Here is a 23,192-nt window from a genome sequence, read left to right as displayed (position 1 = left end):
GAAGTATCAGGCACCCTAATTTTAAAATTTCGTACATAGGAGGGACACCTCTGTTCCTGCCTCCACTCTGGTGTGTGACTACAATAAGCCCAGCGGGTATAGGTGAGTGAAACCAGACAGCCCTGCTGAGTGGCATCAGAGTATTGGCTGTATCCCTCGGAACGATCTACTAGGCTGAAATGGCCTGATAGCAGCATCTGGTTCCATCCTAGTGGCCTTGCTGCTGTGGTAAGTGCTATGAAGAAGACACATGTGGGGCTGGGCAGCGTGGGCTGGAGATGCTGGAGAGTCAGGAGGGTGGGCCGTGGTCCCCCTGAGCCTTGTTCTGTGTCCTGACAGCAGTGGGAAAGCAAAGCATTTTAAAATAGGGGCAAGGTGGGGCATGATCTCATAAAATGGCTATTTCGTGGAGGACAGAGGGGGCAAGCTTGGAAGCAGGGAGCCAATTAGAAAGCCACTACAGGTGTCAGGAGTCCCCAAGTGGTGCAAACAGTAAACGTGAAAGTTTGGAGGTTCAGGTCCACCCAGAAGTGTCTCAGAGAAAGGCCTGGTAACCTACCTCCAAAAAAGCAGCCATTTAAAACCCGATGGAACAGTTCTATTCTGACACACATGGTGTCACCTTGGGTGGGAGTCCACTTGACAGGCGAGGCATGATGGAGGATAAACAGGAGGCGCCCTGAACACTAAACCCAGTACCTGGGACCAGAGGCTTGGGGCAGGCAGGCTGCAGCCTTGCCTCACAGTGAGGGAGCAAGGCCTCCTGCACCAAGGCCAACTCTTTCCCTGCCTAGCCATGCTGCCACAGAGAGACACCAGACAGGCAGGTAGAAAACGAGTGTGTTTAATGACAGTCCTTCAGTAAAAAAGGCTCTGTACACACTGTACACAACACATTTACAGGGCTTTGGGGGTCCCAGGGAAATGGCACTGGACGAGGGCTGTAGGAGCATCCATCTGGGACAGGAATGAGGTATGTTGGGGCCTCCAGGGCCAGGGGTGTCCAGCAGGAAGCACCTCCCCCTCCCCAGCTCACTCTGGTCCTTTTGGCCTGGATCCCAGGGAGCAGAACTCCAGGATCACCAACTGGAAGGCAGCCAGACCCAGAGCCAGCTTCTCAGGAGAAGACCCTACCCACGGCCCAGTCTCACCCAGCCAGGGCAGAATGCCGTAGGCCCTGGCACCGCTGCTCCAGTGCTAGCCCCCGCAGGAACCCTGCTGCAGGGAGTGCCAGGACATTCCGGCTCCTCTGGCCCTGTCAAAGTCCTGTCTCTGAGGGGCAGCTGGGTCTGACCATGACCTGCACACCTTAGGTAATGCCAAAGCCTCCCCTGCCCTGTCTGGGACTATTGCTGGCAGGTGTCCATGGCCTGCCTGGCCCACCCTGCTGTTATGGTGGCAACACCCCCACCATCCCTGAGGAGACACAGCCCATCATCTGCCTGGGGCCACTGCTGCAGAGCTGGTGGTAGGTCTATGGCTGATGTCTGAGGCCTGGCAGGGGTCAGAGCCCTGAGAGAATGCAGGCCGCGGTCAGTGGAAGGTGTTAGCAGCCTTGGCACAGCCAAAGAAGTCAGGGCCCACAAGGCGGGGAAAGCCTTCCAAGACCTTCACCTTCACAGGGTCAAACTTCCAGTAGAGGTGGCCCTGCAGGAAGTAGGCGTAGCCTGCAGAGAGAAGGCAGTCAGAACTAGGTATGTGGACACTGGGTCCACACCTGGGCTCGCACCAAGGGGAGGGCCAGGAGGGCAGCCTCAGCCACTGTTGGTTCCTTGAAGCCTCCAGGCCCGAGAGAGGGGAGCCCCTACCTGTTCTACTTTGGTTCCCTTCCCTCCGGGGAGCCCTCTCAGTCTGAGTCCAGCTGCTGCTTACCTGACAGACTTCTGGAGCCTCAGAGCCCCAATCCCTACCTCTCAGGAAAGCACGTCCTGCTCCCTTGACATCCCCAACCTCCATGTCACTCTCTATGGCTACACCCCCCACCACCCGATTAGAGACAGGGTCCTGAGGCAAGGTGGGCGATGCTGGAGCCAGAGGCCATGCAGGACAGCTCACCAGCAAACCCCAAGATGGGGGGACACAGAGTCAAAGGGTGGGCAGAGCACAGGACCGAGAGCCCAGCCTGGCTCTCATCCTTAGTCCTCACAGGAGGCTGGGTGGTAGAGTGGTTAGGAGCAGGGACTGCCAGGTGGGGGTGCTGGCTTCCACTTGGGTGGCCCCAGTTAGGGACCTCACTGCTTGAACCTCTGGTTGCTTGTCTGGGAACTGGGCCAATAACAGGTCTTACCTCAGAGGGTTGTGCTGACAATTTTGAGAGACCATGCATCTAAGAAGTTCTGCTGGCTGGGGCCCTGCCTGCCCAGTGTGCAGTGTTAACTATTTTACCATTATGACTGAGGGACCAGGCAAGTCCTGGCAGCTCTTTGGCCTTGGTCTCTGAGGAGGGGAAGGTATTGGAACAGGGACCTGAGATGAAGGCCCCCTGGGACAGGCGGAGGGCACCCACCACTGCCAGCTGCCCCCCCCCACGCACCATCAGCATCCTGGAAAGCTGCGTCGATCTCTGAGGGCACCCCTCGCCAGTCAGTGGCCCGGCGGGGCACAGGGCTGTCTACTCGGTTGGTGCTGGAGTGGAAGCGCCAATAGTCCCCACCATGGAAGAAGTAGATCTTATTCTTCTCGGGGCCCCAGACCAAAGCGGCGTGGACTGGGGACCCCACCAGGCCCAGATCAGAGAGGGGTGCAGGGCCCAGGACTGGCTTCTCACCATTGTACACCCAGTACTGAGTGCCTGCGGGGAGAGGAGTCTGCAACAGAGCAGCCAAACCACAAACCCCCTGCCCCACCACCATGGACTTGTCCAGCCTCAGTTTCCTTGTCTGCAAAACATGTGTGCCAGTAATGCCAACTGGGGTGGTGGAGACTCCGCATTGTACCACCTGAGCAAGGCTACTTGAATTAGCAGAGGCCAGCAGGGCTCCAGTGCTTCCCCTTTGATGTGTAGCTAGAGTAACAGGTCCAGCTCACCACTGGGCTCCTGACTGCTCCCTGGGCCCTGCCCCAGCCCGCCGTGCCCCAGAAGCTCCTGGCTACCCCAAGTCCTATGAGCACTCCTTGCTGGGCTTTGTTTGTGGCCCTGCCACCTGGAACGTGCTGGGCTCTCATCTCTTCGAGTCAAAACCACAGGCTCCAGGGTGAAACAGACCTGGATCAAATCCCCGCTCTGCCTTTGGAGGCCTGTCCTTGGGTGAGTCACTTACCTGTCTGAGCGCCAGAGGCCTCATGGGCACAAAACCAGTTGCCATCGAGTTGACTTCGGCTCGTGGCAACCCCAGGTGTGTCAGAGTAGAACTGCTCCGTGGGGTTTTCAGGGGCTGATTTTTCGGAAGTAGATCACCAGACCTTTCTTCCAAGATGTCTCTGGATAGACTCGAACCACCAACCTTTCAGCTAGCAGCTGAGTGCTTAATCCTTTGCCCCTCCCAGGGGCTCCTTCATCTGCACAATGGGGGTAATAATCAGACACACCCTCCCACGGGGCAGCTGTGAGGGTTAACACGCTAACCCCCAGCTCACTATGCAAGCAGCTTCTAGGCTATTCCCATCTCGAAAGCTGTGTCCTCTGGGAGTCCCCCAGCTGTGCCCAGAGAGTGCTCCACCTGCCCTTGGCCCTGAGGCTTCAGGTCAGCCTCTCCCTGCCTACTGTGTCCCTGGAGACCTGTCTGTCTGTCCCTCCCCTTGGCAGTGACATTCCTGGCCCAGAGAAGCTTCCCAAGCCCGGTGCCCCCCACCCCTACTCACCTTGGAAGAACCAGATGTGGCCCTGGGCATCCTCAAAGGCGGCATCCACGGGGCTGGGCAGCCCCTGCCAGTGGTGAGAGGCCAGTGCGGGGTAGCCAGGCTGCAGCCGGCCTCCACGAAGCCGCCACACGAAGCCCCCCTTGAAGAAAAAAAGCTCGCCCCGGATGGTGGAGGCTGCATCGAAGGAGGCCTCACAGGCATCTGGTGGGGCTTCCGGCTGTGGGGAGAGGGCCAAGAAAGGGTCACACTGGAGCCACAGGGGCCAGGGCACCAAAGCCCAGAGCTAGGAGCCAAGTAGCAGGGCGTCACCTCCCTTCTCTCACCGTCCGAGCCTCACCTCCAGGGGAGCAATGTCGTTGGTGTCCACACCAGCCTGAGGGCCTGGGGCTGGGGCACTAGAGGCGGGGGTTGACCAGGGCCGGCCATATAGGTGCTGGATGCCCCTTCGGTCATCTGGGCTGAGACTCGGTGGGTAACGAAAGGTATAGAAAGGGGACATGAGGGCCTTGGCTGCCGTTGTGTGCTGCAGCCCCAGCACGTGGCCAAATTCATGGGCTGCCACCTGCAGGAGGTCTGTGCCTAGAAAGAGGGACAGTGCATCACTCCAGCCTCTTGCTTCACAACACCCAGCTCCAGACCCAGCCTGGGGACCCACCCCGTTGTCTGTGCAGGTGTCCCATTTGGAAAATGGGTCCCCCAGCCCATACCCTGGTTGTCCCCAACTGTCCAGGTCTCGTCATAGTCGAAGTGGACGTCCCCTTCTCGGTGGGTCTTAGGGAAGAAGGCATGGGCCAGGATGCCCCCAGGCCCATCAAACGGCAGGTTGTCCCCATGCCAATATCTGCGGGTGGGTAGGGGGCAGAGTCAGTGTCTGCAGGGCTTGCTCCTGGAGGCGTCCCGGGCCGCCAGGTCACCTGGTGAAGTCGATCATGATGTCAGCGCGGCCCTCATGCACCTCGGTGAAGGTGAGTGGCGTCACCTTGCTCCACACCTGCAGGGCCTCGGCCACCGTCTGCCGCACCTTCTCTTGCACCAGCTGCCACGGGAACCGGAGGATCCTGTGGGAGGAGGAGGGCCTGGGCCATTTGGCCAGGAGTTGCCCTTGGATGCTGGGTGGGGCACATGTGGGTGCTTGTGTGTTTGGACATGCATGTCCACACACAGAACTTGGACCAGGTGTGCTCTGGGCTCAGGTGTGCACATCTCTGTGTGGCTTTGTGTATACAGGTGTCCGTAGGACCGGGAGTTCCAAGCCCCAAGTTCTAGACCTGATTGTGCCGCTCCCTGCAGGGAGACTCTGGCCGCTGACACCACTTCTTGGTGCCCCATTCCCCACCTACGACATTTCTGCAGCCCCCATAGTCTCAACGCCAATGCTAGGTAACACCAGACTGCACCTTACTCCTCCCCCACACACACCTCCTGCCCAGAGGACATTAAGTCTCAGCTCACATGTTATCCTCCAGGGCCTCCCAGACCCTCCATGGCATGGGTCCCAGACCGTGATGGTGGATTTGCCCAATGATGTGCTTAGTGCCTGCCTTCCTGGAAGCATGAGGTGTGTCTGCCTCATCCGCATGCAGTCCAGGGCCTGCCACTCAGCAGGTGCCCAGGAGAGGCTGCGGGGTGACGAGACACACACCCCAGCATGTCAACAGGGTGACTGGGCTCTTGCTGAGACTCTCCATATTGGCAGAGGCACGAAGACCCTGCGATGGGAAGGTGTCAGTGTGTGTGAGGGTGTCGGGACGTGGATGGTGTGTGGATCAGGGACACACAGGTCTGTGAACCGCTAGGTCTAGACCAGGTGTGAGGGCGGTAGGCTCATGCACCAGCACACAGGTCGAGGCCCTGGGCCTACCTGTACGTGAGGTCCGTCTTCTCCCAGCGCCCGCCCGACAGCACAAACCGCTTTTGGCGGTTGCGGGTGCTTGGCTCATCAGGTGGATCAGGCACACCACAGCGGGGCCGTCTGGGGCCACTTTTGGGCCAGGAATACTCCTGGGTGGCAGAGGCAGGTGCCAGGCTACCGGGAAGAGCTGCATGCCAGCGTTGTGGTCCCCTTCTCACAGGTTGGTGGCGGTGGGTGTCCTGGGCAGGAGAGATGACGAAAGGGCCCAGTCAGGCCTGCGATCCACTAGACCTATCCTGTCTGCACGATATGTTCAACCTACCCACTGCTGGGCAAACTGGGGACAAGACACAGGGCATGCCTGCGGCCGACAGTGGCTCACCCCCTGGTTTCCTGACGCCTTGTTCCAAGGCACCCAGCTGCTCTCAGAAGGCCCTGGGCTGCCTGTCACCTACTCTAGCCACTGGGGGCCTGGTGAGGATGGAAGGATGGGGGGGATTGTGAGGCCTGTGTTCTCACACACATAGGAATAGACCCCAAAAAACTTCCAAGGAGCCATCTCCAGACAGGAAGGTGCTGGTTGACCAGCTCCTCCTGCTCCCCCCGCCCCTCCCCCAGCAGTTCCTCTTCTATGTCCACAAAGCTCAGTTGCACTGGGGTGACCCCACTTTGCCCTCCTCAGTTATGTGATCAGCTTTGCTGTGCTTCCTCCCCATGATGCCCACTGCCACCCAGTGAGGAGGGACTGGGGCCCCGTGGTGCAGCCTTGGTCTGCTCACCTTGGTAAATGGGGACATAACACTTCTCACAGGGCTGACGAGAAGAAACAAGGTAATGCGTGGAAAGTCCTGGGCACCTGGTGAACGGGGTCTGATTTCCGGCAGAGGCTGTTCTGCCCCGCCCAGGCCAGGGCCTGCAAGGTGGCGTGCCCACCCCTTCATGGCTGGGCATTAGCCCATTCACAGCTACCCTGATGCTGGAGCCTCAGGACTACAGATGGAGACTCTGACCAGGGGCTGCATCCTCCCACCTGCAGTGAGTTTCCCAGGTGGAGGTCACGCTCAGAGGGGTCCGGAGACCTCTGTGATGTGACCCTGTGAGGGCATGGGGGATGGAGTGAGGACTCCAGAGCTCCAGGGTGGAGACAAAGTCTTTGCTCAAGGCACTGCTCCAAAGCCCGGTTGGCTTCCCGCAACTGCTGTGCTGAAGGAGAGGGTGAAGCCTGCTGTTAACTGGGACTTGGTGCCTGTCTGGCGTCTGCTGCCTCCCCACGGCCTTATTTGGGGCGCTGAACTGGGCCACTCAGGTTCCGCCTCACCCTCGGCCCTGGCGACTCTCCCAGACCCAGGCGCCCAGGGCTCTGAGCAGCTGGCCCTAGCCCTCCCAGCTCTACATCCCAGCCCCAAGGACACTGGACTGTGAGGCCAGGGACCAGGCTCCCCACCGCCACCCACTTTCAGTGCTTACCTGTTGCGTGGTTACCTAGCTGAGCCCAGCCTCCCAGGGTCCTGGATGCCAGCGATGACAGGTTCACCGTTAATAAGCACAGACCACCTTTGCAGCTCCTGTGTATCTAGGCTAGGCCCTGCTCACAGCCTTGTGGGTAGCATGCACTCTCACGCTCTAGCTAACTCCACAGTCACAAGCAACTTGCCCAGGTCACAGCTGGCAGGTGGCAGGCATCTGTGCCTACCACTCACCCTCCTGCCTGCTACCCCAGCTCTGCTTTACAGGGAGTTGGTAACCCTTCCCCTGGAGGGGAGCAGACTAGTCTTGAGGTGGCAGAAGACAAGGAATGGGAAATTATTAAGCACCTATTTCCCAGGTGGAAACCCTGGTGGTGTAGTGGTTAAGAGCTATGGCTGCTAACCAAAAGATTGGGCAGTTTGAATCCACCAGGCGCTCCTTGGAAACTCTATGGGACAGTTCTACTCTGTCCTATAGGGTCGCTATGAGTCAGAATCAGCTCGATGGCAATGGGTTTGAGTTTTTTGGGGTTGCCCAGATACTTTACAGGCTAGCTCATTGAACCTCACCACCACCCAGTGAGGCGGGCAAACTGCTGAGGTCTCACACGAGGCAGTGGACTACCATGCCCCACTCACAGGTCTGTGGGACAAGGCACAAGGGCCTCTTCCCTACCCTTCCCCACACTGCCCTTCAGTGTACAATGCCTCCCTGCCAGCCTGCCAGCTCTGTGTATACCCGTGGGTAGAACCTTCCTACTCCCCGGATCAGCCAGCCACGGAGGGCAAGCATGGAATGGACATGCACAGCCCACACCTGCCTTTGTCCCCTCCTCTCATTTCCCCATGAGGTGCCATGTCCACTCCCAGGCCCTGAATGGCAGCATGGTTGGAGCAGGAAGAGCCAGGTCTGAGGCTCGGAAGGCCTGGTTCTACACCATAGTGATCCCAAACAGAGTGACCCTGGGCAAGTCATTGCCCTTGCTCAGCCCTGACTTCCCTACCTGTCAAATGAGGACAGGACTGTGGTAAGGGCTTAAAGAGCATTCTTCCATAATGCCTGCGGCAGCTTCTGATACAAAATACACCCCCAAATCTGCTGTCACTAAATTCTCTCCAGCTCCCACCACTACCTCACTTCCAGTTGTCCAAGGCACGTCTCCCCAAGGCGGGAAACAAAGTCACAGCTAGAAGGGCGCTTTTGCAATGCCTCTTCAGGGGACGGTGGAAGCTAGAGAAGGTGACAAGTGCGGTGGGTTGCTGCAAGCTCGAGGCCTCTTGCCAGCCCTCTGTGTCACAGCTCAGTGATCTGGGAGACAAGTGAGCGGGGCGGGGCGGGGGGGGGGTGCCATAGGATGAAGGCCTTGCCAGTAGTGTTGTTTTTGGAACCCATCATTTACTGTGCCTCAGTTTTCCCGTTGCTGGGATGGGACACATGCTCCCTGGCCGCCCATGCTCCACCTGTTTGACTCCTCTCTGGCTCTGAGCCTAGACTGCCTTAGCTGCCTCAGATGGTGGTGCTCAGTCCTCCCAGGTCTGCGGGGCTGCAGTGGGGTGTCTGTGCTGGGCTTCATCTACAGCCCTAGGGGGTTGGTGAACAGACATCACCCCAATTCCCAGAGGAGGAAACAGAGCCTGGTGAGGTCAAGGACTGCCCCAGGGTCACACAGTGAGTCAGGCAGGGCCTAGATTCCAGAGCTCCCCCACTCTTCCGCTCCTGGCTTCCAAAGACAGCCAAACTCCACATTCCTGAGGGGCGTTTCTCCTTCCAGTGCATTCCCTTTGCCTCCTTGGCCGGCCGGCAGCCTCTCTTGGCCTGCCCTGTGGTTGGTGCCCAGCTCGGTCAGTCAGGCTCCTGCTGGAGGGCACCCAACCACAGCTGTGGCACTCGAGGGATTTCTTGGCTGACTCAGGCTCCTGGAAGATTTCAGAGACTCAGGGTCAGCCCCTGGGTCAGCTTCCAATTCAGGAACTGGGAAGCGCCTGGTACAGGGGAGATGAGGGAGGACCCCCTAGGCTAGTTGTGTCTTCTCAGGCCTCAGTTTGCTGTCAGTTCAATGGCTGCTAACCGGAAGGTTGGAGGTTGTTATGGATTGAATCGTCTCCCAAAAATACGTGTTGGAGTCCTGACCCCTACACCTGTGGGTGTGATCCTATTTGGAAATAGGGTTTCTCTGTTTTGTTAATGCGGCCATGCCAGCATAGGGTGTATTCTAACCCTAATCACTTCTGAGTGACAAAAAGAGTAGCACAGGCACAGAGAAGTGAGCACAAACTGGGGAAGACAGATGCCACATCAGGACTGACAAGGAACTAAGAACTCTGGGGACACAGATGCTGAAAGAGACAAAGACCTTCCCTCAGAGCCAACAGAGAGACTTCCCCTAGAGCCAGTGCCCTGAATTTGGACTTCCGGCCTCCTAAACTGTGAGAAAATAAACCTCTGTTCTTTAAAGCCATCCACTTATGGTATTTGTGTTACGACAGCATTAGGAAATTGAGACAGAGGTTCAAGTCCACCCAAAGGTGCCTCAGAAGAAAGGCCTGTCAATCTACTTATGAGGGGAAAAAAAAAAAAAAAAAACACCAGTTGGAGTCGACTTGACAGCAACTGGTTCAAGTGGATGTCTTGGCTTCAGCAAGAGGGTACAGGAGTGGCCCTGAGGTGAGGAAGGCAGAGCAGCACCATCACTCTGTTCTATGCAGCATCACCCACCTCTGAGGCTCAGAGAGGTCAAGGAACCTGCCCTAGTCACACAGCAGTGGGGAGTTAGCACTGCCAAGCTTCTCAGTCCATTTTGTCCCCTGTGCTGTGGCCCCATCTTCACCTCCCTGTCCCTCCCCTGCTGTCTGTGGGTGGGAGGGCAGCAGCGTCCCACCCTCACCGAGCTGTGGGCTCTCATCACCTCTGAAAGCTGTGAACCAGGAGGGATAAATATTTGCAGAGCCCTCCTGCCCTGCTGAGGCCAGCCTTGGGATAAACACATTGGAGTGATCCTAAATGCTCCCTGTGTGTCTGTGGGCCAACAGCCAACAGCCAACAGCCAACAGCCAGGGTCAGACTCGGTCTCAGGCTGGCCCGGGTCCCCCCCCTCCATCCCTGCACTGGCCCTACACAAGTGCCGAGGGTCTTCTTTGGGCCAGGCTATAGGCACTGCTGTTCGCCAGTTTGCAGCCCAAGAGGGTGAGATTCCCAGGAGGAAGAGGTCATATAACTCAAACACAGCTCTCTTCAATTCCTGATTCAGGGTGTTCAACCACACCCAGAGTGACTCTTAAGCTCTGCCCCAAGGTCTTGGGGACTGGGAGGGGGTGGGGAAGAGATGGCCTCCCAACAGAGGTGCCTCTCCCCTGGCCCACCCCAGCCCCTTTCTGCTCTCATGGCCAGAACAGAGCAAGTGTGGCTGGACGAAGGGTCCTACCTGGTCAGGCTCCCTCACCAGACCAGACCACAGGACTCCTGCTTATCACCAGCACCCCCCCCCTCAATCCCACACTCCCACTTCTGCCGGAGCTGGCTGGACCTTGCCCTCGCTGTGGGTTCAGTGGGCAGAGCACCCAGGGGCCTGCCCAGGCTCTGGCCCCAGGTCCACACTGGCTGTCATCCACACCTTCCGCTTCTCCCTCTGCGGGTATCCTCTCTCACCTGAACTTGTTTCTCCTCACCCAATCACACCTTTTCTCTCCTTTCCCTTTCTCTACTCTCCTGCTTACTCTCTGAGGGTCTCAACCACCCACTGTCAGTCCCCCTTCTTTCGGACCCCCTCACAGTAACAGTCACTCTCAGGCCCTGTTTCCCCCACCAGCCCCTCCCCCCACACCAGCCCTCTCTAGCTTCCCATCCCACTGCACACCTGCCGGTGACTCCCCGGCGGCCACACGGGAGACGACATCCGCTGAGACCTGCTTTGTCCCTGTAATGAATAGGGCACTGAAACCACGCCTTCCGCTACCTGCCCCCCAAACGCCCCCGCTCCCCACGCTAAGAGGGGAGCTGAGTGCAGCACGGCACGAAGTCCAGGCTCACCAGCCCTAGAGACCGCGCGGGCACCACTTGCACACCTACCAGACTTGCTCACTCTAACGCCCCCGGGAACCCAGCCAACTTTTCGGGTAACGGCCCCGCGGGTGCCCCGGCCCCGGTGGGTCCGGCTCTGCCCCTGGGCGAAGTGCGGCGAGAGCGGGCACTCACCGGCGGCCGCGAGGCGCGGGCCAGCAGCGGCGGCGGCGACGGCGGCAGCAGCAGCAGCAATAGCAGCGGGAAGAGCAGGGCGCGCGGGGCCGCGCCGCGGAGGCCAGAAGCCGGAGCCATCCACCCCGGGGCTGCTGGGCCTGCTGGGCCCCGCTGCCACCGCCCCTTATAGCCCGTGCCCTGCCCCGCCCCGGCTGCCGGCCCCGCCCCGGCTTCGCCGCCTTTTGTTCTGAACTTGCCCGGCAGCGGTAGCTGCGGTGTCTGGAGTGGGGGAGGCGGATGGCACCGGCAGGCAGGCCGGGAGGGGTCCAGGACAGGGTCCTGTCCTGGCAGGGGGTCCCTGGAGTCGGAGGCCCGGTGCTGGGAGGCCCTGGCCAGCCTGTGCGGCTCTGGGCCTGTTTCCCCGCTGTACCGGGGGCATCCAAAGCTTTAGATTTGCTGGGAACCGAGAAGAGTCGGGTTTTACCTTCTCCATCCATACCCCCACCTTTGGAATCGCTTCCAGGGGATCTCTCTGGTGGCCTGACCTCTGACCTCAGGCTAGAGGTCAGCCTGTGACATGTGGTCACCCCCACAGGCAGGTTTCCCTACTGCTCAGAGCCTAGACTGACCCATCTGAAAGATGGCACAGTAGCCCCTGTCCAGCCTCTCTTACAGGGGAAGGATAAAGTTCCACAGGGCTGAGGAAAGAGGTATCAAAATGTGTCCCAGCGGAAACTGAGGCATGTGGAGTGGACTGGCCAAGCCCCCCAGCTTGGAACAGTAGAACCACAGACAACTCACAGATGGGGAAACTGAGGCCCTACGAAGGAGAAGCCAGGTCAGGCTTTTCTATACCAACAGGCAAGTGGAGGAAGAGTCCGGAGGCCCTCTAGCTGGTCAGCTGGGTGTGGGTACTGGAAGCAGAAGGCTGCATGTGTTTGGGGTGGGGAAAAGGGAGTGGTGCTGGAGGGGTGTCTGAGTCAGAGCCCCACCCCCAACATGCCCCTTTTACTCCCATGGTCTCAGGGCCAGCGTCCTGCAATCAGAGGGACAGGAGGTGAGAATCAAAGGAGGGGGTGATGTCCACACAGACTCTGCTGGAAGGGAACCTCCAGTCTGGGCGGCCCAATGCTGCTTGCACCCCTGTGATGGCCCTGGGGCCTCATCCCCTCCCCAGGCCACCTGCTCCATTGTGGGTGGTCTGTGTAGTGCCAACATCCAGGCAGTGGCTCCACCTTAGTGGGCAGATCTTGAGAGCTGCTGCAAGGGGTAGGCACCCAGGCTGGGCCAAGGGAGAGAGAGAGGAGGGAGTGTTAGGGACAGAACAGTAAGACTTAGAAAACCCCATAATCTGGGTTTTTTTATAAAGTAAAACAGGGAAAAGCAGAAAATAAACTACATGTACAAAACAGATGAAACGGCTGTTCTCTCCGTCTAGGTTGCGGCCCAGAAAATCAGACAGGGACTCGAACCAGGGGAGCCGGAAAGAGCAAAGGCACGACACCTCATAATGAATCCTGGCAGGAGTCTCAGAAGCCTCCGCGGCGGGAACCATCTTGGAAATAGCGGCACCCACAGTGTCAGGAGAGGAGGCGGACACGTAGGCCTTAAGGCCTCCAGAAGGAAATAAGGCTGAGACAGCAACCCCGATTGGCCAGGAGAGCCCCTTCGGCCTTCGCCTCCCATCTAGCTGCTCAGCCCGCCCGCCATTTGGGGCTTTTTAGCCTCTCGAGTGTTTAACCTCCGCGGGCTGCCCACCGCGCACTGCTTTCCCAATAAAGGCTATTCTTTTATAGTCTCATCCGAGCCTCCTGGAAGAATCCTTTCTCTAGGACTGGCCAGAACCTGGGTAAATCCGGGAACAGACTTTGGGGAGACAGCCAGGAGGACGTCTTTGTCTGGGCCCCGGCGCGGGCGATGGGCAGATGATCCGCTTCTTCGCGGGACCAGGCGAGCGGCCGCCGGGGGTGTCTCCTCGCCTCCTCCCGGGGTAAGTGGAGGGCCTGGCTGTTTCCGCCGAGCCGGAGACAGGAATCGCCTTTATCGTTGCCTTCCCTCTGTCTCTCTCTTTTGCCCTTCTTGTGTCCTGCTGAATTTGTCTGTTTCTTGCCGCGCGGAAGGCGATTGGCGGCCCCGTTTCGGGCAAACTTGGAGAACTTTGGGCAGGAGGCCCGCTGGTCTTCTGGTGAAATCCTGGGGAAAAGTCCCGTAACTCCTGGGCGTTGGCGCCACCTAGTGGCGTATTTTAGTCTGGCGGTCACCTAGGACCGCGTTTGTCTTTGTTCTGCCTAGCTTCATAGTTCTTACTTTTTTTATACTGCTGACTGTTCCCTGAACGTTACCTCCCATTTCTTAAAACGATCTCTCTCCTTCACTGCGGGGACTCACCCTGCTGTCTTTCCCACAGGACTTGTTTTCTGGATCTCGATTCCTACCCCGGGAGTCTCTTCCATAGTTTCTCTTGTCTAGTACAACATCTGATATTGCGCCACCACGTGCGGGAAGAAGGGTGCCTGAGGTTAAGCAACACCAGGACATGGGTGAAACTGAACGACTGTGAAAGGGTTTTAACCATCTGGGACGATTTCATGAAGACCCAGACCCAGACCTCCCCTTTCACCTTGAGAGACTTGTCTTCCAGGGGTCTTTTATTTATCCTCCTGGATCGAGGGCGGTCGGATAAGAAACGAGCAGAGATGTACCAGGACATCTGTGCTTGAGGATTCCATCCATCCACCACCCCTCGGCTAATCACTGGGCACAAAATTTACAATGGGGGCTGGCTAAAGCATTCCAGAAAATACATCTCTCGGTTGCCTGATTAACAAATGGGCCCCTTTCAAATTGGACGGACCAAGTAAAAGAAAACTTATTAAGTTTTGCATCCAGGACTGGCCTACCTATAAGCTAGTGGACCAAGAGGTCTGGCCAGCCTCGGGCTCTCTTTATTATAATACCATCCTACGCTTAAGCCTCTTTTGTTGAAAATAGGGAAAGAATGAAAAAGTCCCATATGTACAGGCGTTCATGGCCTTGTATCAAGACAAAGCGCTAAGAGAGAGGTGTGGGCTAAGAGATCCTGATAAGTGCCCTTTTACAGTATTAGTGCAAAAGAGTAGTGAAAACACAGAGGATCCATTGGAGGTTCGCTTGATACCTCCTCCAAAAAGAACTGGAGGAAATGGACAAGCTGCCGTACCCCAGCTTGAAGAACCGCCAAAGGGAGGGGCTGAGTCGAAACCCCCCCAGGGAACACCCGCGCTGACTCCTGGACCATCGGCCCCTCCTCCATATGCCCCATCCCCTGTGGGGCTTAGGGAACAAGTTGTACCCCCACCTGGAAGATCAGTCAGGAGACCCCCCTGGGACTGCAGTGTCCCCTAAAGGAGGTGCCAAATGGGGAAGGGGGAGCCATCCGAGTCCGTGTCCCTTTCTCCCTCCAGGACATTGTACAGTGTAAACAGCAATTAGGGTCCTATTCAGAAAACCCTCAGATGTTCCAGGAAGAGTTTACAAAGCTAACCATAAGCTTTTCTCTCTCATTGAGGGACCTCATGGTTATTTTAGCCCGCTGCTGCAATGAAGAAGAAAAGGCTAGGATTTTAGCTCGAGTGTGGAAAGTAGCGGACGAGATGCACAAGGCAAATCCCAACCTACCCACAGGGGAAGAGGCCATCCCTACTAGTGAACCCAGTGGAGCCCCAACTCCACGGCAGGGCGAGGATATCTTCAACACATGACTACCTGTTTAATCAGAGGAATGGAAAAAGGAATTATAATAAAATTAAAGAAGTTACACAAGATAGAAATGAAAACCCGGCTGTGTTTCTAAGCCGGTTACTAGACTGTATAAAAAGATACACTAACGCTGATGTAGCCACCCCGGAGGGGAAGATAGTGTTGGCCCATACCTTTATTATATAATCAGCACCAGACATAAGGAGAAAATTGCAAAAATTAGAGATGGACCCTGAGACCCCAGTCTCCGAACTGGCTGAGGAAGCCACAAAAGTTTATAGCGATAGAGACTTAGGGGAAGAACAAAAGAGAGAGGAGGGAGAGGTCTGAAAGGACCGGAGGGTGGAGAAGCAGACCTGAATCCTGGTGGCGCAACAGGCTAAATTTCTGAGTGCCATTGAGTCAAAACCCCCGAGGACACCCAGGAAATCGGGGGCAGGACAAAGACCTGGACTCGGCAAAGATCAGTGTGCCACTGCAAGGAGGAGGGCCACTGGAAAGGTGAGTGCCCCCACCTCCCTAAAGAAAGGAGACGGAATAACCCGAAACCCAGGCCCCCATGCTGGCAGTGGAAAAGCAGCCACTGAGCTGCTGATGGCGCCCAGAGGATCCAGCTGCCCAGTCCGCTGGCGAGGTCATCATCACCAACCATGATCCTTGGGTGCCTATTGAGGTAGAAGGTAAGATCATGTTATTTCTATTGGATACCGGGGCTGCCTTCTCTGTCCTGCCACTCCGGTTGGGCCCGCTTTCCCAAAGAAGAAGTTCGGTCGTTGGAGTTGATGGGATGCCACAATCCCAGTGCTTTACCGAACCCTTGAAATGTCGAGTGGGGAATTGGCAAGGATACCACTCGTTTTTCTTCATTCCAAAATTTCTTGCCCTGTTGCTGGGATTCGAGATCTCCTCTGTTGGTTGGAAGCTAGGGTCTCATGGGACAACCCAGATACTTTGGCTGCCATAAGCCCTTTAATGATGATGGTAGGAACCCTCTGTGACCAAGAGAATGGGAAGCCCCTTCCGTTTTCTCGAGAGGTAGGCATACGAGTGTGGGATGTTAGCAGCCCTGACTTAGCAGTCAACATCAGTCCCATACAAATAAAACTGAGACGAGGTGTGCCCTATCCCTGAAAAAGGCAATACCTGTTGAGCAAACAGGCCTTGGAGGGAATAGCCCCACTGGTAAACCACTTCCTTTCTCATGGGATTCTAGTCCCATTCAAATCTCCCTGTAACACCCCTATTTTGGCTGTAAAGAAACCAGACGGAACTTATAGATTTGTGCAAGGTTTAAGGGCAGTTAATGAGGCCGTAATCCCCATTCATCCCATAGTTCCCAATCATTACACTCTGATATCCGAAATCCCTGGGGAGGAGACAGTTTTCACAGTCTTGGACCTTAAAGATGCATTCTTTTGCATTCCAATACCAGGACCCAGGACCCGCAGTTCATTTTTGCCTTTGAATGGCATGATCCTGTGGCGGGGGGCAGGGGGGCTACTACACGGCTTTGCTTGACACCCCCCCCCCCCCCCCGGCTTCAGGGATAGTCCTCATTTGTTCGGAAATGCACTGGGACAAGAGTTAAGGGAACCTCAGTTACAAAACAGCAGCGTTATTCAACACGTTGATGATCTCCTAATTGCTAGCCTTACCCCATATGATTCCAAAAAGGACACTATAACTACTCTTAAATTCCTGGACCAACAGGGATACCAAGTCTCACCTAAGAAAGCACAGATCTCACTTCCAGAGGTTAAATATCTGGGCTTTGTTATAACTGAAGGAAAGAGAATGTTAGATCCCTCTTGGAAGGAAACCATCCTCAACATCCCTGTGCCTAATACAAGGAAGCAACTGAGGGGATTTTCGGGGATGACAGGGTTCTGCTGCATTTGGACCCCAAACTGCGGGGTCATAGCAAAACCACTGTATGAAGCTCTAAGGGGAGAAGACACCCTACCCCTTGAATGAGATCCTGATGGAAATAAGGTTTTTAAAATGCTTAAAGAGGCAGTAGCCACTGCCTCAGCTTTAGGAATACCAAACCTTGAAAAGCCCTTTAAACTTTACATCTCTGAAAAAAAGGGAATAGTGTTAGGAGTATTGGGACAAATATTGGGACCGGTATTCCAACCATCAACCTACCTTTCAAAGCAACTTGACAGCGTGGCAAGAAGATGGCCCGCATGCTTGAGGGCGGCAGCAGCCACCACCATTATGGTTGAAGAAGTCTCCAAACTCTCCCTAGGACAAGCCACCGAAGTCTTAACTCCCCATCAGGTGCAGGCCATCCTAGAAACAAAAGGAGACAAGTGGATGACTGGCGGGCCGCATTTTACAATACCAGGCATTACTATTGGACACCCTGAAATTACTTTAAAAGTATGTAATACTGTGAATCCAGCTACTTTTAATACCTACCCCCGGTCATAACAGCTCCCTACATGACTGAGCTCAGTCAATCAGTGAAGTTTACTCGTCCAGACCAGACTTAAAGGACATCCCTTTAGAAAACCCAGAAGAAGAATGGTTTATAGACGGGAGCAGTTACATAGAACAGGGAATGCGAAGAGCGGGGCATGCAGTAGTTAGTAACTTAGGCCCCGTTGAATCGGGTCCCTTGCCGCCAGGTACCTCCGCCCAAAAGGCGCAAGTAGTTGCCCTGATTAGAGTGCCGGAGCTAGGGAAAGGAAAAAGGTTAAACTTGTTCCTAGATTCTAAGTACGCCTTCTTCGTTCTCCATGCCCATGCAGCTATCTGGAAAGAAAGAGGAATGCTAACCTCAAACAACTCACCCATTAAATGTAAGGGTCTCATACTAAGGCTCCTAGATGCCATGCTTCAGCCCAAAGAGTTAGTGGTGATTGTAAGGGACACCAGAAAGGAGGGGATAAAGTTGTATCTGGAAATGCCAAGGCCGATCAAGAAGCAAAAGCTGCTGCAAAGAGACATGAACCAATCCTAGAGCTCCCCCTCTTCCCTGAAGTAGTAACCATGCCAAAGTACGACCGGGAACATTTAGATATAGCAACAAACATAACAGCTACCTATAAACTTGGTTACAACCCCTCTGGGTGGTGTACCTCAGAACAAGGTAGAATTTTGGTACCAAAGGGTCAGCTCTGAAAACTTGCAAAAGCTGTGCATCAAAGCACTCATTATGGCAGGGATAGCCTCCTAAAACTTTTAAAACCCTTAATACTAAATTCTGAGCTTGCTCTAGTGATCAAACAGGTTACTAGAGTCTCTGAAACCTGTTTGAGAAACCATCCAAACACACACCCCATTCCTCCCCTTTTAGAGCCAATACAACGCGGGGGAACTTATCCTGGGGAGGACTGGCAAATAGATTTTACCATGATGCCACTCAATCAAGGATACAAGTACCTCTTAGTGTTTATAGATACCTTTACTGGATGGGTTGAGGCCTATCCCACTTAAACAGAAAGGGCAGGAGAGGTCTGTAAGGCATTATCAAAAGAAATCATCCCCAGGTTTGGCCTGCCCAGGTCTTTACGAAGAGACAATGGTCCCTCTTTTGTGGCTCAAATAACTCAAAAGTTATCAAAAGCCCTGTGAGTAACATAAACTCCACTCCTCCTGGAGACCCCAGGGCTCTGGCAAAGTAGAAAGAATGTGCAGTGAGTAACCCCCTGGATCCACAAATCCAGAATAAAAATTTATGGTTTACAGGAACAAGACGCCCCAGCAGATGCCGAGATGAACCAGTATTCTTGTGAGCCAGTCGAAGACCTGAAGCTCCTTTTTAAATGGCAGAAGCAACCACCAGATGAGTACTGAAAACATTATCCTGCTGTTGGGCATTATTTTTGCTTTAAGTTGCCTCTTAATTCTTGTTTTAATCTTGTGCTATCAGTTGCCCTTCACTGGAGCAGTGTGTTTGCCCTACTGCTAACCCAACTCACTAAATATGCCCCTCCCAGGTATTATGAGTTTTTTCACTCTTGCCCTTTTGATCCCTATAATCCACCTTACAAATAGCCATCAAAATTATTTAGTTCAGCTTTCACAGGCAATGGCCATTGGGGAGAACCTGAGTGACTGTTGGATTTGTCATGCAACTCCTGATAGTGGCACCCCCAGACTATACAGATTTATTCCCCTTACAAATGTATCCCTCCTCACTCCTGCACAGAAGGGAACCCATGGAACCAAGTTAGCTGTAATCAAGGTGCTATGGCACCCAGCGAGGCCAAGAATCATTACAATCTATTCAAAGACTACTGGTGGAGACTGCGGTCCCCAAAAAGAAACAATTAACCCTGACTGGAACCAAACTTGCTATGGTTGCTCCCCCCGTACAGTTATAAGTTACAAAACCTTTACTTCCACCACCTTCCAGAACTGTACAACTGGAAACTTTACGCGAAACTCTACTATCACAGAGATAAAGCTTTTTGACTTTACTAACCAGCCAGTATGCTTCCAACCCTTTGCAAACCACACTGTGGCCCTCCCAGAGCTACAGCCTTTCCGCATACTAGTATGGGAAAAAGATATAGGCCCTACTGGCACGAAGGGTGGGTTCCCAACCTATGGTGGCAAAACCCCTTGTGTAACAGCCTGGCGACAAACTAAATGGACAAAAATATGCCATCCTGCAGGAACTTTTACCTATAATTGTAATGAAACACAGGCATTTGCCTATCAGTTTTTCAATGGTACTAGAGGAGTAAAAACTTGTACCAACAGAGAGGTTTGGATGGTTGACCACTATATTAAATACATGTGGGCAGACAATATAGATGGAACACATAATGGAGAGAAGTCCTTAGAAAAGGCACGAAATTGGACCACTGCCTCCTGGGGGCCGCTGGGAGGGGGGCAAAACGTTGCCCCCTGTATTGATAGCCCTGACTTACAAACTTGGATGGAGCAGGCCAACTCCACCCTGGTATGTACTCCCACTGGAGTGTGGTTTGCCTGCCGTGACCGAACAGGAAATACCTGGGCTCTAAACTGCATAGACCGATCCGCCATCAAGGGAAGATGCTCTCTGGGGTGGGTTATTCCCCCTGAAGGCACAATAAAAATCTACCAAGGTCTAATTACCACTCCCCCAGATGCCCTGATGCCAGAAAAAAGAAAAAGAAGATTAGGATTAGCTGCTCTAGGAATTACTGCTTTAGTAACTGCCCTAGGAGGACTAGCAGGAGTTGCTTACAATGCCTACACTATACAAAATGCCTCTTCACTCATAGAGCAAAACGCTGAGGACGCAGGACAAGGGTTAACAGCTTTACACACTGCATTGGACTCTCTGGCCAACCAAGTCCTAGACCATCGACTAGCCTTAGACTATCTTCTGGCCAAACGAGGAGGGGTTTGTGCAATAGCCAACACCTCCTGTTGTCTTTACATTAACCCCTCCAGAAAAGTAGAAGTCAGAATACAAAAGCTCTTAAACAGAGCCAAATGGCTAGGGGATGCACAAAAAAAACCTGGCAGGTGACATGTAGAACCAAATTAAGGCATACCTCCTGTTGGTCACATGGTTTTTGTTCCTGATAGGACTGGCTGTGGCAATTCTGTTTCTTTTAATATTTTGGCCCTGTCTGTTTAACATGCTTGTTAAATTTGTGTCATCTTGAGTGCACCATGTTTCAGATTAAAATGATGATGCTGCAGGGATGGAAACCTGTTAGTCAAAGAGAGTACTTAGGGTTAAGGACAGTAGAGAGAGATTTCTACTCACTCAGGCAGACCGACGCCCCTAGACAGCAGGAAGTAGCTCCAGAAGAAGAGACCTCCGCCCCATAACCCATAAAGTATCACGAGTGTCAAATCTCTCAGGTGGGAATGTTAGGGACATAACAGCTAAGATTTAAGAAAACTCCATAAAGTAAAGCAGGGAAAAGCAGAAAATAAACTACATATACAAACCAGATGAGACCGCTGTTCTCTCTGTCTAGGTTGTGTCCCAGAAGATCAGACAGGGACTTGAACCAGGGGAGCCAGAAAGAGCACAGGCACAACACCTCACAATGAATCTGGCTTCCGTGTCTCTAGCATGGAAGACGAGAATTCTACCCCCGAACCACCATCCAGTCTGAGCATCTGTGTCATGGATTGAGTTGTGTCCCCCCAAAAATCAGTGTCAACTTGGTTAAGCCATGATTCCCAGTATTGTGTGGCCGTTCTCCATTTTGTGATTTTAATTTTATGCTAAAGAGAATTAGGGTGGGATTGTAACACCATCCTTACTCAGGTCACCTCCCTGATCCAATGTAAAGGGAGTTTCCCTGGGGTGGGATAAAAGGAAAGGGACACAAGCAGAGAGTTGGGACACCTCATACCACCAGGAAAGCAGCAGCAGGAGCAGAGTGTGTCCTTTGGACCTGAGGTCCCAGCACCTAAGAAGCTCCTCGACCGTGGGAAGATTGAGGACAAGGACCTTCCTCCAGAGCCGGAGAGAAAGCCTTGCCCTGGAGATGACACCCTGAATTTGGACTTGTAACCTACTAGACTGTGAGAGAATAATTTTTTTTTGTTGTTGTTAAACCCATCCACTTGTGGTATTACTGTTACAGCAGCACTAGGTGACTAAGACAGAATGTGGTACTGAAAGAGTGGGGTGCTCCTTTAACAGATACTTAAAATGTGGAAGCAGTTTTGAAACTGAATGGATAGAGTTCCGACAGTGGCAGAGGACCAGTGCAGCAGAGAACCAACAGCAGCAGAACCAGGAGACCAGCGCCAGACAGCGCTGAACCCAGCAGCTGCCTTTGCTTCTCCAGAGGGGTCTCCTCTCCCTGTTTGTGACCAGCACCACCTCCTCCCCGCCCCCGCCCCAGGAAATGCTTTTGCTCCTGGAAATTTCACTCTCCTGCCCCTAAGGAGGCAGGTGGTGCCCTTGGCTGGTAACTGAAAGGTTGGTGGTTGGAATCCACCCAGGGGCTCCACTGGAGAGAGGCCTGGCAATCTACTTTCTGTAAGGATTACAGTCTAGAAAATCCTACGGGGCAGTTCCACTCCATCACATGGGGTCACTATGAGTGGAAATGGACTCTACAACACCTGACAACAACTCCTCCCCCACACCCACAACCCTCTGGCAGGGGACCCAGAGCGCAGCTGCTCTAACCAAGATGCCACCCCACTCTCAAAGGTGCACAGCCACTCCTCTTTCCACCCGTAATCTCACTGCACACAGCATCCCATGGGCACACTGGACACAGTAATAAATCTGTTCCTGTAAAGGTAGCCTCATGTATTGCAGAATAGAACTGTGCCTCACAGGGTTTTCTTGGTTGTAATCTTTACAGAACGAATTGCCAGTCCTTTCTTCCACGGTGCCACTGGGTGGGTTCGAATCACCAACCTTTAGTAACTAGTGAAAACCGTTTCTGCCACCTGGGGACCATCAGACACAAAGATGAACCAAAACCAAGCCAACGGCTGTCCAGTCGATTTTTCGACTCATAGCGACCTTATCAAGGGGGAAATAAAGAAATCAGCCCCTCCCAGGGGTAATAATATGACAACTGCAAAGTCACCTGGAAAAGGCACAAAAACACCACGAGCTCCCGGAGGGCAAGGAAGCGTCCGATTCTTCCCTAACCCGGCGCCTCCTCCGCCCAGAACAGAGGTGCTGAAATATTGAGGCGGCAGGATCCACACCTGTGCTCTGTTCGACTGGAGCCAAGCCAGCGCATCTAGGGTCTCTAGGGCCTTCGTAGTGGAAAAAGCGGAAACGTTGCCAGCACCGCGTCCGCGAGCCGGGGACCCAGGTGGGTTGGTCCTGGGGTCCGTGGGTGGAGCGGCGCGCGGGAGGCCTCGTGAGCCCCGGGCAGGCGCTGCCCAAGGAAAGGGTCGAAGCGGGCCGGGACACCTACTGGCAGTGCTTCTGGCGACCGTCACTGGCCCTCTGCAGGTCCCCAGGTCCCCGCTATGTCCCCCCGAGACCCAGGCAATGCCGTGGTCAGCAAACCTCGTCGAGTGGGAGGGAGCGGGATCCGGCCTCGCACCTCTTGTCCGCCTGCCTGACCTCAGACCTTCGTTCCCTGTCCCCTCTAGATAGCCCCCTACTCTACTCCACTCCCTGTCCTTCCAATGGGAGGACTGGTCCTGTCGCCCCTGCTTAAGCCTTCAGCGCTTTGCGACATCGCCCCCAAGACCCATACATCTGGGCCCCGCG

General features: G+C 54.6%; 2 protein-coding genes across 10 annotated transcripts; one reads left to right on the top strand and one right to left on the bottom strand.

Moving 5' to 3' along the window:
* Positions 1-833: 833 nt before the first annotated feature.
* MMP11 (matrix metallopeptidase 11) lies at positions 834-11,466 on the bottom strand. 8 transcript variants are annotated; one of them, XM_049866828.1, is made up of 9 exons: positions 11,312-11,466; positions 10,974-11,033; positions 5,663-5,892; positions 4,716-4,859; positions 4,509-4,642; positions 4,139-4,380; positions 3,802-4,018; positions 2,534-2,791; positions 834-1,667 (listed from the first exon to the last, which is right to left on the bottom strand). In XM_049866828.1, the coding sequence occupies exons 1-9, from the start codon at positions 11,429-11,431 to the stop codon at positions 1,534-1,536; spliced, it is 1,539 nt and encodes a 512-aa protein (XP_049722785.1). In that variant the 5' UTR covers positions 11,432-11,466; the 3' UTR covers positions 834-1,533. The 8 variants fall into 8 exon arrangements, 7 of the variants coding, with proteins under 7 accessions (XP_049722785.1, XP_049722789.1, XP_049722787.1 ...); XM_049866832.1 differs by lacking the exons at positions 10,974-11,033; positions 11,312-11,466 and adding exons at positions 6,433-9,036; positions 11,186-11,302; XM_049866830.1 differs by lacking the exon at positions 11,312-11,466 and adding an exon at positions 6,433-9,036 and having other exon boundaries at positions 10,974-11,178.
* A 1,289-nt stretch (positions 11,467-12,755) lies between these two features.
* On the top strand, positions 12,756-22,697 carry LOC126066024 (uncharacterized). Of its 2 annotated transcripts, XM_049866826.1 has the most exons (3): positions 12,756-13,283; positions 13,701-15,711; positions 18,728-22,697. In XM_049866826.1, exon 3 carries the CDS (start codon positions 18,966-18,968, stop codon positions 20,505-20,507), a length of 1,542 nt encoding a protein of 513 aa, XP_049722783.1. In that variant the 5' UTR covers positions 12,756-13,283; positions 13,701-15,711; positions 18,728-18,965; the 3' UTR covers positions 20,508-22,697. The 2 variants fall into 2 exon arrangements, with proteins under 2 accessions (XP_049722783.1, XP_049722784.1); XM_049866827.1 differs by lacking the exon at positions 13,701-15,711.
* Positions 22,698-23,192: the final 495 nt, after the last annotated feature.

This window comes from Elephas maximus, chromosome 22, assembly GCF_024166365.1.
Source record: "Elephas maximus indicus isolate mEleMax1 chromosome 22, mEleMax1 primary haplotype, whole genome shotgun sequence".
NCBI classification, from domain to species: domain Eukaryota; kingdom Metazoa; phylum Chordata; class Mammalia; order Proboscidea; family Elephantidae; genus Elephas; species Elephas maximus.
The sequence above is the reverse complement of the archived record's forward strand: the minus strand, read 5'-3'. Positions and strand labels throughout refer to the sequence as shown.